Here is a 17,227-nt window from a genome sequence, read left to right on the forward strand (position 1 = left end):
ACACACGAGCATCTCCGCTGGAACCCATCTCCCCCTTTCTCAGGCGTTCCCTCTCTGTCCTCTGCGCAGTCGAACTCAGAGACAACAGACGACTGAGCGTGAGGCGAGGGGAGGAGGAGGGGGCGAGTTTCAGGCACTGCAGTGTGCTCACTGGGGGCCAGCCCACAGCAAGGCTCGCCGCAGTCGCCTCCTCGAGCAAGGGGAACAGTTTCCTTGCGCACGCGGCTGCTGCCGCGCCATTTTGGCCTCCTTCTCGTTTACCGTTCAGGAGAGCATAGGCACACACACAGCGCAAAGGGAGGGAGGAGAGATCAAGTCGAACACCGCCGTTCATGCGGCGAACATCTGCGCGCCGCGGCCGCACGCCCCCCTCCCTCCCCCCGCTGCCTTCCTCGTAAGCTCTCACGCGGCACCATTGCGAGTGTCTGAGGAAAACAGGGGGGGGGAGGGAGGGAGGAGGGGCGGCAGGCGGCAGGCGACAGCTGACGCGGCCACAACACCACCGCCCAGTGCCGCAACAAACTGCTTCAGGGGAGGACGGATGAGGAGGGAGGGGGAAGGTAGGAAGCAGCGAAGACTATCACACACACACACACACAATCACGTCTTCTCTCCCCTCCTCACTGCGCAAACAGTGCACACCTGAACACCGAGAGAACCTTCTCACAGATACTTGTCCAGCGTCATGGCGGCCTTGTCCACGCGCTGGATGGCTGGGTACGGTGACTGACCAGCGCCGCCGCTGGCGAACAGGGCATCCTGCATGTCCTCCCTATCAAAAACCTTGCGCCGGATGTTCATGTAGTCGTGGCGGGCAGGATCGGTCATAATCGGCACGTCCGTGTACTTCTCCGGCACTACGCGCTGCAGCTCCTTCGGCGCCATCTCGAACGGCATCTCCACCACGTCCCAGTCCCGTCCCTTCCATTGCTTGCGCAGCGTCTGCTGCGCGCACCACACGTCCACGTTGAACTGCAGTGTAGGCAGGTCGCGCTTGAAGAGGCGGCCCTTCTTCTTATGATCGATCGGCCCGATCTCGCGCAGATACGCCGTGCGACCACCGAAGCGGTTGGCGTCGTGCATCGGCAGCGTGTTGAAGGTGTGCTGGCGACGGTAGCTGAAAGGTGGGTGATCAAAGACGCCGGTGTACACGCATCGCGTCGCTACGATGAGAGGCGCGGGGGTAGGAGAGGTCGACGCAGCCCCTGCATAGATCGTCGTCACTCCACGCCGTGCGCGCATGGAGATGTTGCCTAGAGAAGAGCTTCCTTAAATGGGTGGAGAAGGATGGCAATGGAGCCCACACGGGGATCTGCAGAAAGGGAGAGCGGGGGTGGTGGTCGTGGAGGACAGAAAGACGCAGATGATGATGGCGCCGGAACCCCACTGAAGGAGAGCCAACACTTCATTCACCATAAGCAGCACGCTAACGATCCTCAGCGATGGAGATGGGAGAAGGTGAGGGAGGGGCAGATGCAGGGAGAGGGAGTAGGGCGCTCGATGTGGGCCTCTCCTTCCTTACCCTCATCCTCTGTACCTACTTCACCCGCCCCCTCTCTCTTCCACACGCGGCCGCGAGTGTTACGTGCCGACATACATCAGTGCGCGTGCACCTACACGGGTCCTTCTGTGCGTGTATGGGGTCTGTGTGCACGCGGGAGACAGGGAGGAGGGGGACGTTGCCGCCGTCAAACTCAGCCAACACCCTCCTCTACTTGTTTGTGCCGCGTGTCCGCCTTGCGGCTGCCTCTTGTTTTCTTCTTTCCTCCAGTGCGGTTCAGTCAGGGGTGAGGTGGGGTGGAGTGGGGGGGGGGCAGTGAAATATTGAACCAACAAGCGCCAGTCGCACATGCGCGCACACACATCGGCACACCCACACGCGAGTGACGTGCTCAAAACAAACGAGAAGGCAACTCCTTTCGAGATCGTCGCAGCAGTCGTTGGTGTTCTTGCTAGCTAAATGTCTGGAGGGAGGGGTGGGGGTGGGGGTGGGGGCTCATACAGACACACGCACACACAGCGAGAGAGAGAGGGAGAGAGAGTTGTCGATGCGATGCAGCTTTAGTGCCGCTTGGTGACAGGGACACGCGTGAGCGAAAGAGGTTGCACTATCCCAGTCCACCACTCTCCGTATCCTTCACGTTGTGCTGCACACTGTCCCGCTGGTCCATCGGTCGCTTGGCTAGTCCGGAAAAGGAGCGCCGCATTACCATTCTACGAAAGGTGCCAGCAGCGTGTTCAGGTCCCGAAGAAGCCGCTGAACGGCTGCCGCGTGCCCCTCCGCGCCACCGGCCTTCACTGTTGCAGCGTGATCGAGAGCGCAGGCAATCTGCTTGACGGCGCCACGCGCCTCCTGCTGCTTAGTGCTGGGAAGTAGCGCTTGAGCCGCCCCAAGCAGCCGCAGCGCAATCATGGAGACCATTCGATGCATTAACAAGCATGGCTCCTGCTCCCTCCATGACCGCAGTACCGACTGCCACTGATGTCGAGCGGCAGCCCCTTGCAGCTCGCCGCTGCGTGTTTTGCAGTACTCCAGCACGCTCGTCAGATAGCCGGCGGTGCGACCCACCCACCGTAGCAGCCCGCGGTACTTCGCTTCCGTGGATGCAACCTTTGTTGCCTCGCGTGGTCGCGACTGTGACTGTGACGCCTCCCGCTCCACCATCGCACAACACACCAGAGCCTTCTGTAGTTCCATAAGCATCGGCCACGGGGGAAGCGTCACCAACCGTTCCCAGCGACAGCCACCGCGCTGTGCAACATTGGCATCCGCCAAGTGCGACTCCTTCATCGCTACCGAGGCGTCTGCAGTATCATCGCTGCCGCCCGCCACGGCGGCAGGCAGGCTCTGGCGGACGTGTGAGCTGCTTGCAGCAGCACTAGTGGCCGTGGTGGTGCGCAGCAGGATCTCTTCCACCGCTCGAGCCAAGGCGGTGTCTTGCGTGGCGGCACTCGTGACAGTGAAGAGGCGGAGCGTCTGCCACTCGCGCTCCTGCGCAAAAGTGCTTGGCGCCAGCTCCTCGGCCTCCCGTATGAGCTGCGCAATGTGCTGCGACGCAGAGTGCGTCGCTGGGACGCCTGAGACTGCAAGTCGCTCCATCAGCACCGAGGCATAAAGGAGAAGCGTGTACGCCTTTGCAGACCTGCAGGCTTTGTCGGAGCCGCCCTGCGTGTAGGCGCTCAGGGCCTGCGTGAAGAAGCTGTCAGCGTCCTCAGGCAGCTCGTAAAGAGGGCCGACCAGAAGCGGCTGAGCGAGGGTCGCAGCCGCAACGCCGAGGGCGCCATCAAGCTTCCGCTCCACGACGCTGCGGTACACGTCCCCCAGCAGCTGCATCACGTCCGCCCACTGCAGCATGCCGTGTGAGCCAAAGACGGCACCAAAGACCGCGTCCTCGGCGGCCTTGTGAGAGGCGTGCAGCAGAGACTTGGCGCGGTGCAACGCCTCCAGCGCCTTCGTGTAGCGTGCCGTGCGGTGGTGCTCCTTGCCAACCAGGTAGTACACCAAAGCAAGCTTGACGAGGTGGCGGCGTGTGTGCGTGCCAATCCGCCCGTAGAAACGCAGCGCTGTGAAGGAGAGACTCACTACATCCGCCTTTAGGGTTGTGAGCCAGACGAGGGTGGTGGGCAGCTTGAGGCCGCGCTGCTGCAGCCGCGCCTCCATGCGTCTGCCAAGCTCCGTCAGTACACGTATGGAGAAGCCGCTCGCCGCGTCTGACATAGCGGCGGCTGCAACATCGCCGTACAGCTCGCAGAGAGCGGAGCGGAGAGGGGTGATGTCCACCTGTGTGCGCGGGTCCAGCACCGCTGAGCACGACGCGGACACCGCCACCATGTCCGCGCCGCGGCTGCACTTCTTGAGTTCCGACGGCTCGCTTGTATGCGCTGGTGACGTCGCGGACGGCGACGGCTGGCTACCGCGCTCCGTCAGCGATCCCCTGGATGATCCCATGGGGAACGTGGCGGGGCACGACTCCTCCTTGGAGCTCCTGTCTTCCTTACTGACTGGCGTTGCGCCGTTCACCGAGATGCTTTCGTCCGTAGTGCACGTGCCAGTCGGCGCCTCTGCTAAGGCCGCTGCGGCTGCCGAGTGCAGAGGTCCCACGAGCTCGCTCGCCTCCTCCAGCCGCACGAGTCCTTCGACGACCACCTGCAGAAGGTCCTGCGTGCACGACGATATGGCCGCCATGACCTCCTCCCGATGCGCCACACCGCGCAGCGCCGCCTTGCCCTCCTTCGCTTTCACCTCGTTGCGCGCCATGCGTAGCGCACGCAGGTGGTGGCAGCCGCAGTAGTACGCCTCCAGCGACAGCGCCACCACGGCACACGCAGCGGCACTGCACACGACCAGGCACCGGGCAAAGAAGGCCCTCATCAACTGGCCGCCCTCCCACGTCCCAGCCTCGACAAGCATGTGCCGCAGCGGTATCTCAAAGCGCCCACACAGCAGCAGCGCGTCTCGGTAGACCTCCGGCGACGAGCACAAGCCAGCGACACAGCTGGCAGCAGCATTCTTGGGGCAGCCTGCCGCGCTGTTGGAGGCGACAGCGGCTGCCGTCTGCGCAGCGTCCGCATGCAGCTTGCGCGCCACCAACGCCGGCACCATCCTCACCAGCTCCGCCACTGTTTCGCGTGCGGCGAGGTCCTCGCGGCAAGACGGCAGCAGAAGGCGCAGGCTGCGGTGCAGTAGCGGCAGCGCGTCGCTGGCTCTGCTGAGGTCACCGCTGCGGAAAAGGTGCTGGCCAATGTTGAAGCACGTCTTTCCAAAGTTCCAGTTGAAGCGGTTGAGCTGGGATGCAGTTGGGGGGCCGCCAATGCGGTACCCTGATGACGTTGTTGCCGGCACCTCGCTCTCGATGTATGCCTCCCCATCTGCCACCCGCCCCGCTGCATCCCGGTCGGCGGACGCGAAGGCGGCGGCGGCGGCGCATCCAAAGTACTTGTCCGTCTCCTCCACAAAGGCGGCGGAGTCGTCGAGGTCCGGCAACTCGTACAGCTCGACATACTCCAAGGGGTAGTCGCGCACCACCGCGTACGTGCCGCCGTCACGGCGGCACTTCTTCACGAGCCACTGCAGAGCGCGACTCGTGAAGCTGAGCGCCGCCGCCGCCATGCGCGCCTCCACCGAGTCGAGTATGTCCATTGTCTTCTTCACTTGATGACTCTGCACGATGCCGTCGTGGTGCACGTACGTCCCCACCTGTGACACGTTCGCCATCATTGCGTCGAACCAGCAGCGGAGTGTCTCGCGCTGCTCGGCATCGGCGGGGCCGACCGGCACCTTCCCTTTCATCCGGACAAGCTGCTCGGTGTTCGTGCGCTGGTCCATGACGATGGGGGCGTCGATGCCGATGAGCACCTCGGTCGCGTCCATGCGCCAGCGCAGCACCTGCGAGTAGCGGTGCAAGTTCGCTCCGAAGTGTACGTCGGACGCGGCCGTGCTGGAGAGGCGCCGTTCTGGCAGGGCCAGCGCCAGCTGACCCGCCGCGCCCGCCGCTGTTTCGTCTGCCTCCACGGTGGCTTGCCCGTGAGTCTCCTTCATGAGGTACAGAGCCTTGCCGAAGAGGGCCTGCTGACGCATCTCGTGCACCTCAGACGGCTCCGACGCACGCGAGTCGATCACCAGCGTCGGGCCGATGCGCTGCACGCGGAGCGCCAAAGGACGCTCCGGAACGTAGACCTGCTCAAAGATGGTGCGCATCGCCTCTGCGCTGGACACGATGAGGGCGTTCTGCTGCATGTCCTTCCACTCCATCACAGCGCTTGCCAGCATGTGCTGAAGCGCCACCCGTTGATTGCGCAAAAAACCAGGGGCATGCTGGTGGACGTTGTGGACGGGGTCGAGCGTCAAGTAGTTGCGCGGCGGCCGGTTCATGTCAGTGCCCGGCGCGAGAGGAGCCTGCATCGGGATCGCCTCCACCCCCTCCACGCGCTGCACATGGGTACTATTTAGCAGCTTCGTGATGGTGGAAGACGCACCGCTGTAGATGGGGAGCGCGCTGATCCGATCCCAGTTCGCCGAGGGGCGAGCGTTGGAGTGCTGCGGGGCGCACGACTCCGGCGGCAACCGGTCACCCGACGCGGTGGTGGCGGAGATTTGCAAGTCTCGTGACGCGGCCGCAGGAAGCGCCACACGTCCACGCTGCACCGCGCTCACGACTGCAGGCGACTGGAGCGGCTCTAGCACGCTCAGGCTGCGACACGCCGTTGCATCCTCTATCGTCGACAGGGCCACGGCATCGGTAGCGCACGAGTCAACACCGCTGCATTCTGCCGGCGACGAGGCAGCCGAGGTAGACGCTGGCGACGCGCGCAGCAAAAACTCGAAATCCCAGCTGGATGGGGAAGCCGAGGTCAAGGCATGAGCGGAGGTGACGGCTGCAGCGGCACTGGTAGTCGATGCTGGAGCGAGCTGGACCTGTTGGTGGAGGTGCTGCTCAGAAGTGGGTCGAGGCGGCTGGCTGCCAGCTGCGATGGACGCCACCGCGGCGCCCTTTTGTGCGACCGTCATCAGAGCGGAAGAGGTTAGCACCGTCTCCACCGGGGCGTCGTGCACATTGTCCCGCGTCTGCTCCGCACTCCTCGCCACCAGCTCTGTGGTTTCAAACAGAAACAGCTGCGCGTCTCTTGCCTTGGCCTCCTCGCGCAGGTGCTTGTTCTGCTGCCGCTGGTGATAGCGCTTCACTTCCTTGCGGTGCTTCGTGCGGTGACTCATCTTTCGCGGACCGGCTTCATCACAGCCCCGCATTTCCACGGCAGCAGGGGCACTGGACGACATCGCTGACTGCTGTCGCAGAGGACCAGTTGCGTCGCTTCGACCACCGCGAGAAATTCGCGCCAGCGAGGGAGGCAGCGGGAACGGCGTCCAAAGGGCAGCAGGGCGGCAGGCGAAGGAGCTGCCAGGCAGATCTGTGAACGTCTCAGCGCGTCTGCGCGAGGGCGCTTACGCGCACGAGGTGGGAAGGAGAAAGGGGGAGGGGGAGAACCACGCGCGCCTCTCCACACGCACGCAGGCACAGACACGGGAGGAGCGAAAAGTTATATGCAAAACGAAAAAAAAGGAAACGGTGAGCCTGATATATGCGTCTTAATAGTGATGGGAGTGGTAGCCACGATGAGCACACAGATGGAGAGCTGCATGAGAGATCCACACAATGCCTGCACGAGAGACCTCACGAGACTCTTCAATACCTGCTATGCCCTTGCGGGTGTGTATGCGTGAGTGTATGATGGGTGAGAGGCACCTTTCTTTTCTTGTGCTCTCACTCTCAGCCGCTCGTCGAAAGACACGCACACGCACGCACAGAGACGGAGACCAGACTTCCGTCAGTTAGATGGGTGACGCCTCTGCCGCGTACCTTTCTTATGTGCTTGAACGGGCGTTCCTTTCTCCTCCCTTGCACTGAGCTATGCGATGGTGACGCCACAGCCGTAAACAACCCGCACCACCGTGCCGCCACAACAGAAGGTGCCGTAAGCGTCACGGTACGTGAGATGCCTGAAGAAAAGAGGAATCACACGCGAGGCGTAGGTGGCGAGGGAGGGAGAGAGGGTGTACTTGCGGTAACACACGGCACACACGCAATGCCACTAATAAGGTAAAAAGCGGGGGGGGGAGAGAGACGCACTAATCGTTACACCCACCCACACACACAGGCACGGACACACGACTGCACAGGTCCGTATTGCCCACACAGTCCTCCGCCTGTTTCTTGCGGCTTGCTAACCGTCACGTGCGTGCCTTTGCGCGTCTGCAATCTCCTCTCGTCGCACCTCAGGCGTGGGGGAGGTCCCCCAAAGAGGGACGGCGCGTGTGGGGAAAGGGGAGGGGGGGGGAGGGAGGGAATGAGCCTCAAATATCGCAAGAAAACGAAAGAGAGATGAGTGGGGAGGAGGGGGAGGAGGGCAACCGCCGCCGTAGCTCACCAGTTAGTCGAAGACCGCACCACTGTGCGTATGTGAGTGCGAGCGTGTGTTGGTGGTTGGAGGGTGAAGAGGAAAAATAGTCCGTGACGTGCCTTTTGGTTCGTGGCGTTCCCATATCGGGTGTTTGCGTTCTTGTGTTTCGTATTTCTTCGAGCGGCCAAGGGATGTGTGTGTTGTGTGTGTGTCGTGCGCATCAGAGACAACAGAGCGAGGAAGGGGCATGGAGGGAGAGACGGGCATGAATGAGTGAGAGGGAGGATGGGAAGGTCAGCACGAGGCACGGGGGAGAGCCTGCAGTGGTGATCGATGTCCGCCCACAGCAGTACATCCGTCAACGGTGGGATGAAGGGTGCCCATGCACGCAGCTGAATCTGCTCCGCGGCGCGGTGTCTCTCATTCAGCGCGGATGGCGGGCGCAGGCTTGGACACTCTCCCCTCATTCTCTTCATGCCTCTAATCCGCTGGGGGAGGCAAGCGTTATTTGCGGTTGGATGTACACCTCAATCCAGACGCTGTGCGTCCCTCTTCCCGTTCAGGAGCACGAGGCAGACAGTACATACATTACACACATGTTCAGGGGCAAGGGGCGAGGAGTCCATCGAGGTCAATTTCATAACATGGTGAAAAGAAAAATGGCGTTCCCCACAACTGCATGGACATGGAAACGAGGGAAGCGGGCACAGGTGGTAAGGTAGCTGAGGCTGAAGAGCGACATCATGGTGAAGAAAGGCACACACAAATAAAAAGTGAGTATACACACCGGCGACGTGCCCCCCCCCCCGACACACACACAGCGGCCACAGACGCCCCAGAGACATCGATGCCACACACGCATCCGCAGAAGACGCGTGCGCACACATCACGAGACGACGTGAAAGAAGAGCAACAGAGAAACGGAAACCGAACTGTACGCACCCACATGTGCAAGGCACTGGCACAATGCACGTTGGCGGCGCGAGCATCGAGAGAGAGAGAGAGAGAGAGAGAGAGGTGGAGCAGACGGCGCAAGGGAGAAAAAAGGGGAGGGGAGGAGGAGGGGACTGAGCCTATGACCTAAAGGCCGCGCTCGCGCTAAAGCGTCATGACGCGATCAATATAGCCTCGGCACAGAGGGCATCGGTTGTCGCTGAGGCGCAGGTGTGCAGCGCACTCGTTGCATAGACACATGTGGCGGCAGGGCAGGATGGTGGTGTCCTTCTGGTTCGTTAGGCAAATCACGCAGAGCCCCTCTTCATCCTCCTCGTCCGCGCCGGGGTCGCGCACGGCGTCCTCGCGGCCGTCGTCGAAGACGTCCTCCAGATCGTACACCTCGTTCCCTACCTGGAGCAGCTGCTTTGACACCTTGCATGTGAAGCGATGGGACGTTCGAGCTTCGCTGCCACCGAGCGAAGACGCTGGCCGCAGGGAGGCCTCTTCCGGCGCCTCCAGAAAGGTGTACTGCACAATCTGTTTCTTGCTGGGCTGCAGCAGCTGTGACCGTGGCGGCGTCGCCTCGTGCGCGGCCTTGTCGGCAGGGGCGCATTGCTGCGTCTTATTGATTGGGTCCTCCGTCGCCCCAACAAGCACTTCGATGGCGAGTGGGGCGTAGGATACCCGCTGCACCGTTGAGTTTGTGAGCGTGCTGGCAGCTTCCTCGTACTTGAGAGGCTGGAGCAGCTGCGGCAGTACCAGGGGGTTGGTGACGACTGTTGTGAGACCGTCCGTCTCGGTGGTATCTAGGATGCAAACCGACCCCGCCGCCACAACACCGCTGGTCTTCAGCCGTACACCATCGCGGTCGCGGTACTCCACCGACGCACCAGCGTACACGCGCACCCGCTCCGGCGGCTGCGTCGCCGCGATCTGGAACGCGAGCGCAAGCCCCTTGGAGGCACCGACAGCTTGTGGTGACGCCGATGGCGCGCTGATCAGCTCGATCTTCTGCCGACGTGGCACCGCACACGTGAGGTCCAGCGTCGTCGCGTGCTCAACAAGGTTCTCATCGTCGTCATACTCCACTTCCACGTCATAGATGAGTGGCCCTCGCACACGGTCACGCGCAAACTGAATGGACGGCTTGCCGAAGACGAGGTAGAAGTTGTGCGGGGCAAGGCGCAGCTCAATGTCGGTGACGCCGGTTGCCGTCGGCTGCTCGTGACTTGTGCGATTCCCCATTGGTGACAACAACGCACCGCCGCTGTGGCCCCGGAAGTCTCTGGAATGCCCGTGTGCGTCCGTATTTAGGGGCAGGTGAGGAGGAGGCGACGAACGAGGGAGTGCGAAATCCGCGAGGCACACTAAAGCACACGAGAACCGAAGCGAAGGAAGAAGGAGAGAGCGAGGGACACCGAGATGTACACATAGATGTATATGAAGCACAACGTAGAGAAGTGCATGTGCGGTGTGCCTGACGGAGAGGGCGAGGGGAGGGGGCGCGCGGCGCGGCGCACTTGAGATGGAGCCAACTCTGGGCGGGGAGTGCGCGTGCGTGAATCGATACGGCTAACGACTGTACATGAAAAGGTGAAGGTGCGAGCCTGTGCGGGTGTGCGCAGGCACACAGCGGCAGCAGCGACAGACGCGCAGAGCACGATCGCAGTAGAGGGAGAAGAAAGAAAAGAAATCGCTGACTTTGAACCGCGCAGTGCTTGGTAGGGGGGGGGGAAGGGGAAAGAGGACGAGGCAGCGGAGAGGATTAGGGAGGGGAGGAGGAAGGTGGGCATGGGCAACGACTCGTGTGACAAGGCGCATTGACCTCGGCACCTTCGCCATACCCTGTGGTGGTGGTGGTGGTGTATGTGTGTGTGTGTGGGGGGGGGGGGAACGGTGCACCTTGATGCATCCTTGTTAAGGACAAATTTCACGCAGCGGTCAGAGGCTGGTGCCCTTCGCCATTTTCACCTCTCTCTCCCTCTCTCTCTTGGTTCCTTGTTCATTGTTTACATAACAGCGCGTAAGACTCTAGCACACTTGCCAGCATGTCGCTCTATGTCGGAACGCGCGCACCGGGTATTTACATGGGTGGCAGCGGCGTCGCACCGGCGAGCGCAAGTGGTCACTGGCGAGGAAAAGTAGAGGTGGAAGATGGTGAAGCACAAAACCCCTAAGAGAGGAGATAGAAAGAGAGCGAGAGAGAGCTGCCTTCGGCACAGCAGCAAGTCACCTGCACGTACTCACCTCCACCCACGCATACACACACACACACACACACACACACACACACAACACACACGAACGCGCTGGCCCCCGCGGGTGGGCTCACTTGCCCACCTTGAGGAGGGCCCGGCGATACTGCTCCGGCACGTCCAGCTCCTCCAGCTCGCCTAACTTGCGGTCACGGATTGCCTCCAGGGCTGCCTGCCGTTCGCGTGCCGCCTTTCGGAGCTGGTTGCCCTCTTCGATCTCCTCCTGCCGTTGGCGACGGCGACGCTCCTCGACTTCCATCATCTGCTTCAGCAACGCTAGCGAATTCTCTTCCTGCAGGCGGCGAGTGCGGGCCTGGCGCTCGAGCTCCTGCTCGCGACTGATCTTCTGCACCGCCAGCATGCGGTCCAGTTCCTCCTGCTCCTGCACCTTCTCTAAAGCCTTTTGCCGGTTGCGCTCCTCCACCTGGGCGAGGCGGGCTTGCTGAAGGTCGGCATGCATGGCGCTCTCCCGCTCCGCCGCCTCCTTCTCCTTTCGACGCTCCTCACGTATGTAGGCCTCCTGCACGCGGCGGGCCCGCAGCTCCTCCAGCTCAGCCTGCTTGTCCTGCACGCGCTGCTGGTTCGCACGTAGCCGCGCGATCTCCATATCCTTTTCGCGCCGAATACGGGCTTGCTCCTCAGCGTAGGCCTCATCGCGCGCCTCCTTCTGCTTAATGTACTCCGCCATCTTCCGGTCTTCCTCGAGCTCCATCTCCCTTTCGCGCTGCTTCAGGGCGATCTGCTCAGCGTTCGCGATGGCGGCCTCCTCCATCAGCCGCCGGGCCGCATCGATACGGCGCAACTTTTCCGCCTTCTCCTCCACCTGCAGGCGCTCTATATGGCGACTCATAGCATCCTGCTCCTGCTGATGTCGCTCCAGCCGGCGCACCCGCTCCACATACCGCTCATGCAGCTGCACCTTGATCATGGCAGCGTTGCGCCGCTGCTCCTCCATGCGCTGCCGCTCGCGCTCGAGGTACACCTGCTGTGCCGTCTCCGCCTCCTGTGCCATGAGGGCGTCCATCTGGCGGTTGTACGCCGCCTCCTCCTCCATGCGCTTTTGCTTCTCCCGCCGCTGCGCCTCGCGAGTGGCGACACACTTGGCCTCCGTGATGACACGATTCATGGCCTTCACCTCATCGCACTCCTCGTCCAACATCAGCCGCGCCTTCTCCAGGTTTACCTGCCGGAGCTGCGCCTGCTCGATCTCCTCTGCCGTCCGCGGGGTCACGCCGTTTCGGGCGCGTTCCGCGTCAAACTCCTGCATGCGGCGACGGTGTTCCTCGGCGGCTTCCGTGTGCGTGCGTGGGGCCACCGCGGTCGCGGCCGTGCTGCTCAGGCTGCCAGGGAACCGACCATCGATCATGCCGCGGATTATATCCAGTTCAGTCTTGGTGATGATGGCGGAGTCGCGGGGTGCGCCGCGTGCGTTTAGTTCCTTGCGCAACGCCCCGTCGGACTGACCTCGGCGGCGAGGCGGGAAGACGTCACAGGTCTTGCTGATAAAGAAGGACATCTCTGGCCCTCTCTACACGCCTATGTCTGCGTACTTGTGCCTGAGCAGATCACTCGATGGCGAGTGAGAAAGAGTGACTGTGTGCGTGTGTTGTGCGTTCAGAGGGACAAGAGCGTGTAGAAGAGTGCGGGGGAGGGGGAGGTCACGCGAAGAACGAAGAGACGCAAACACACAAACTGAGCAAGCCCTTCTGTCGAGGAAAGCACACTTCCTTCTCTGCGTGTGCAGGCGGTCCACACAGCTACATCCGACAACCGCCAGCACACCGAGGACGTATAGCAAAGGGAAGCGGGGTAAGAAGAGCAGAGGAGGATGAGGAGGAGTAGCGGTGCCACTGCACATAGAACACACTCGGCAGTGCCCCGCCCCCTTCATCAAGGCTGGCCAGACCCTGAATGATACGCTCGTTGCCACGTAAAACAGGTGACGAAAGGCATGAACGCTACAGGTCCACTGTACCGTGATTTTATCCTGCACGGCCTGGAACGCCGCAAAAGCGAGAGGGGCGTAAACAAACGCAGCCTGTACAGAGTTGCCAGCGTAGCCCCTGGCACCTGCGTGCGTGTGCGTGGGCACCTGTCACTGACCGCAGCATCGCAAGGATGGGGGTGGGGCGGGGTGGGGTGGGAGCGTTGGCGGGACGACTCGTTAGGCGTGGCATCTCATGGTTGTTTCGCCTTTCGCGCACCACACGTGCATACACCAGAGGGGGAGGGGGAGAGGGAGAGAGGCAGCAACACAGTCGAGGAAAGGAAACGGCAACAGCAAAGGCAGAAACACCACACGAAGGACAACCAAAAGAGTCAGCAAAAGAAGGAAGGCGCGTGTGTGCGCACAAACAGCTACGCATCGCCACACCTACACGTACACCTACACTCACCCACCCCACCCACCCACACAGAAAAGGCAGAGACACAGCGATGATGATGAGAGGGCAAACATCCACAGCGAAGCCGGAAAGAGTGCACGTACACGCACAACGACACGGAGGAAAGAAGAACGAAAAAAAAAACACAGACACATACACTCCGATACACACCAACCTACATCCCCCCCCCACACACACAAAGGCAAGTGCGCCTGTGCGTGTGTATGTATGCGAGGGGGGGGGTCGGTGTGTGTGTGTGTGTGTGTGCGTTTATGTGTCTGTGCCAGGTGATGCTGGTAGGGTACATGCACAAGCACACAAGAAGGAAGGAAAGAAGACAAGCACATTGATATCGACAGCAGCAGAAAACAACAACAAAAAAGCATGCAAGCATAGCGACGGCACAGCAATAACAACGGCGACCAGAGAGAGAGTGTGTATGCATGCATATGTATACGCATGTGTGTGTGTGTGTGTGTGTGTGTGTAAGTGTACTTACGTGTGCGTGGGAGACATCCAACACACAGACATGCATTGATATATATATATATATATATATATATATATATACATACACACCCGCACCCACACCCACACACATCTCTCTACATATATATATATATATACACATACATACATACATACCTGCATGCACCCATTCGCGGAGAAGCGCTGTCTTTCTTTCGCTCTCTGCATTCGTTCCCGTCTCTCGCTGCTGTTTCTTCGTCGCACGCCCGCTTGCCTCCATCATCGGCCGTGTTAGATTCACGCGCGTCAGTCACTCGAAGTAGCCGTGTGTATGCGCGCTCGCAAGGGTGAGGGCGTACACGTACGCTCGAGAAGCAGAGCACACAAACAGAGCACAAGCGCGCGCAGTTCTTGCTGAAGAAGGAAGGGCGAGAAGCACCGCGACATACATACACATACACACACAGACACGCACAACGGCAACGGCCGTGGCGTGGTTAGTGAAGTAGGCATGAATGGAGAGGGGGTGCCAGGTGGTAAGGCAATACATCTAAGGAAGGAAGAAAGGGTGAGGTGGGAGGTGGGGCGAGTTCAAGAAGGGGTGAGTGTGGGAGAAACGAGCTGAGACACACCTCACCCTACACACCCACACGCACGCACACAGAGACCGGAAGCGGAAGAACAGCACAACGAGGGCTGCGCGAGATACGCCCCAGTTGCAGGCAAGACGTTGTGAAGCACCGACATATGCCGAGAACGGCCACATGATGTCTGCTACGTCTCTTCTCCCCACCGTGCCCCCTTCCTTGACTAATCCACACCCAGTGCGAGGGAAGAGAAAAGAAAAGCAAGAAGAGAGAGAGAGAGAGAGAGAGAGAGAGAGAGAGAAAGAGAGTTAACAAGCAGGCAGGCAGACGCAAGCGGTACCAACAACAAAAGAAAAGAGAGAGAAGGCAGGGGGACCCAAAGAAACACCGCATGGGAGGGGGAAGCAAGGGCAGAGAGGCTGCGGCAGCAGCACCGCTTACACACCTACGCAAACCGCGCTCTCTTTTTCGCCACACCAGTTCCTCAACCATTGCCCTAGAAGGGTTCCAGCTTGACAGGCAGCCGTGTCTGTGAACGTTTATCTGTATGCGCGTGTTTTTGGTTCTAACTGGGTCTGCCATTCAAGGTAGTGTCATGCTGCCATTGTGGGCGCTCATGCCTAGCAGCACTTGTTCTCCTTGCGGTTGCTCCGCTGGCGATCGAAGTTAACGCTCTGAGAGCGGCCAGCCGCGTTGTCTCCAGCCGTCGGTGTCTTGCCGTTGCGCTCCTTCATGTCCTCGAAGATGAACTTGGTGATCTGCTGGAAGGCCGTCTGCACATTCTCCTTCTCCTTCGCGCTCGTCTCGATGAAGGCCATGTTGTGTTGCTGAGCCCAGGCTACCGCCTCCTCGCGCGTCACCTGGCGGCTGGAGCGCGCCTCATCGCTTTTGCACCCCACCAGCAGACACGGGATACCGGGCAGCGCCTGCTGCTTCACGCGTTCCATCCACTGCTCTAGGTGTATGAAAGACGGGCGATGGGTGAGGTCGAAGCAGAGCAGCACCCCGTTGGCACCGCGGTAGAACGCCGTGGCGACAGACTGAAAGCGCTCCTGGCCGGCCGTGTCCCAAATCTGGAGGCGGACACGCTTGTCCATGTAGTTCATCTGGTGCATGCGAAAGTCGATGGCGATGGTGGAGGCGTAGTCCTTGTAGAAGACATCTTCGGAGAGGCGCACCGTCAAGGATGACTTGCCTACGCCACTGTCACCAATGACAATGATCTTGAAGATGTAGTCGCAGTCACCGCCGGGCGTGTTTGGGTTGGCCATGATCACGGTGGGGAAGGCGAGGGGTGAAGTCGGTGGACCAAGGGGCGTGTGTGCTCGACAAGGGGGTGGACGAGAGAGAGGGAGGGAGGGGGGCACACGGAGGAGTCAAAAGGGGGCGGTGCACTGGTGGTGTATGGTGCGGGTGGTGTGGCTGGTCTGTGGAGCTCCCTTGGTGTGACAGCGTTGTACCAACTGGTTTTCTAGGAGGGATGGAGGGGTCAGAGAGAGAGAGACACGGCGCGCGCAAGTGTGGAGGCACGGTGGGGATATGGTGTATATACTCGAAGGAAGAGAACTGCACAGAGGGAAGGAAGACGAGGGCTTGTAAGCAAAGGAGAGGGCGTGCGCACCGGATGCACACACACACAACGCACGCAGACATGGCAATGCAGGACTGCTCAGAAGGCGGGTGTGCGCGCGCGTTTGAAGGAAGGGGAGGAGGGGGGACCGTCCGGCCGCTGCGGAGAAGAGACTGACCCGCCTCCCTTGAGTGTGCGTGCTTGCAGCTCCACACCTGCGTCAAATGAAGGGACGTGAGCTATGAGGTCCCCCTTCATAGCCCTCCGCCCTCTCCCTCGTCACCAGCGCAAGAGCAGCGGTGCGGTATGCAGGGAGCGAGGCGCACGTTTCTCGTTTCGCAACTCCTTTGCTGTGTGTGCGTGTGTGTGTCGAGAGAGAGAGAGAGAGAGAGAGAGAGACAGAAGCACGGGAAAAGGGGGACGAGAGTCAACGAGCCACAAACATGCCCCCCTCCCCCTCCTTTTTCCCCCCTCCCGCACGCTACGCGTCCTCAGGTACAAGACCACACAAGCATACATACACACAAAACAAACTATAATACCGGGAGTGGGTGGACGATCACAACAGCATTACGTCGAGAGGAGGGGGAGGGGGAGGGCAAACAAACAACAAAACAAGAACGACAAAGAACGGTGAGACGGGTGGTGGTGATGATGGAGGGGAGAGGGCCGCGGGAGAGACGGCATCGCACACGGACACAGGTGGCGGGAGAGGGAGGGTAGGGGTGAAGAGAGAGCCGCCGCCGCCTCCTCCTACACTCAGCGGAGGAGAATAGGCAATGGTCCAAACAAGAGAGAGAGAGAGTACGAGAGCGTGGCAACGCCAGGCAAGCACGCATTATCAACTGCGGCGGGGGAAGGCGAGGGGGAGAGGAAAATACAGGGCTGAAGCGAAAGAAGGTAGCACGGGGATACAGCTGGAAATTATGACGGCACGTACTTATGTGAAACTCACCATCGCACCGGCGAAAGGTCGTGTCATAACGAGAGTGGGTGGGAAGGGGAAAGGGAAGGGGAGGAGAGGGGAGAGACAGCAGCTGCTGTCGGCGGTTATACGCGCCGTTCAGTCACATCAGCCACCACGCACAACTGAAGCAGTGGCGACAAAGCGAAAAAGAAGAAGAGGTAGGC

At 60.8% G+C, this 17,227-nt stretch overlaps 5 protein-coding genes across 5 annotated transcripts; all 5 read right to left on the bottom strand.

Moving 5' to 3' along the window:
* Positions 1-663: 663 nt before the first annotated feature.
* On the bottom strand, positions 664-1,083 carry LMJF_10_1120 (conserved hypothetical protein; the record flags this gene model as incomplete). The annotated part of the gene is made up of 1 exon (XM_001681394.1): positions 664-1,083. One exon carries the CDS (start codon positions 1,081-1,083, stop codon positions 664-666), a length of 420 nt encoding a protein of 139 aa, XP_001681446.1.
* A 1,123-nt stretch (positions 1,084-2,206) lies between these two features.
* Positions 2,207-6,775, bottom strand: LMJF_10_1130 (conserved hypothetical protein; the record flags this gene model as incomplete). Its single annotated transcript, XM_001681395.1, has 1 exon — positions 2,207-6,775. One exon carries the CDS (start codon positions 6,773-6,775, stop codon positions 2,207-2,209), a length of 4,569 nt encoding a protein of 1,522 aa, XP_001681447.1.
* A 2,219-nt stretch (positions 6,776-8,994) lies between these two features.
* On the bottom strand, positions 8,995-10,077 carry LMJF_10_1140 (conserved hypothetical protein; the record flags this gene model as incomplete). Its single annotated transcript, XM_001681396.1, has 1 exon — positions 8,995-10,077. The coding sequence occupies one exon, from the start codon at positions 10,075-10,077 to the stop codon at positions 8,995-8,997; it is 1,083 nt and encodes a 360-aa protein (XP_001681448.1).
* Positions 10,078-11,160: 1,083 nt separating this feature from the next.
* LMJF_10_1150 (conserved hypothetical protein) lies at positions 11,161-12,603 on the bottom strand (the record flags this gene model as incomplete). Its single annotated transcript, XM_001681397.1, has 1 exon — positions 11,161-12,603. The coding sequence occupies one exon, from the start codon at positions 12,601-12,603 to the stop codon at positions 11,161-11,163; it is 1,443 nt and encodes a 480-aa protein (XP_001681449.1).
* Positions 12,604-15,146: 2,543 nt separating this feature from the next.
* LMJF_10_1160 (putative rab1 small GTP-binding protein) lies at positions 15,147-15,797 on the bottom strand (the record flags this gene model as incomplete). The annotated part of the gene is made up of 1 exon (XM_001681398.1): positions 15,147-15,797. The coding sequence occupies one exon, from the start codon at positions 15,795-15,797 to the stop codon at positions 15,147-15,149; it is 651 nt and encodes a 216-aa protein (XP_001681450.1).
* Between the last annotated feature and the right edge of the window lie 1,430 nt (positions 15,798-17,227).

The sequence above is a fragment of the Leishmania major genome, chromosome 10 (assembly GCF_000002725.2).
Source record: "Leishmania major strain Friedlin complete genome, chromosome 10".
NCBI lineage: Eukaryota > Euglenozoa > Kinetoplastea > Trypanosomatida > Trypanosomatidae > Leishmania > Leishmania major.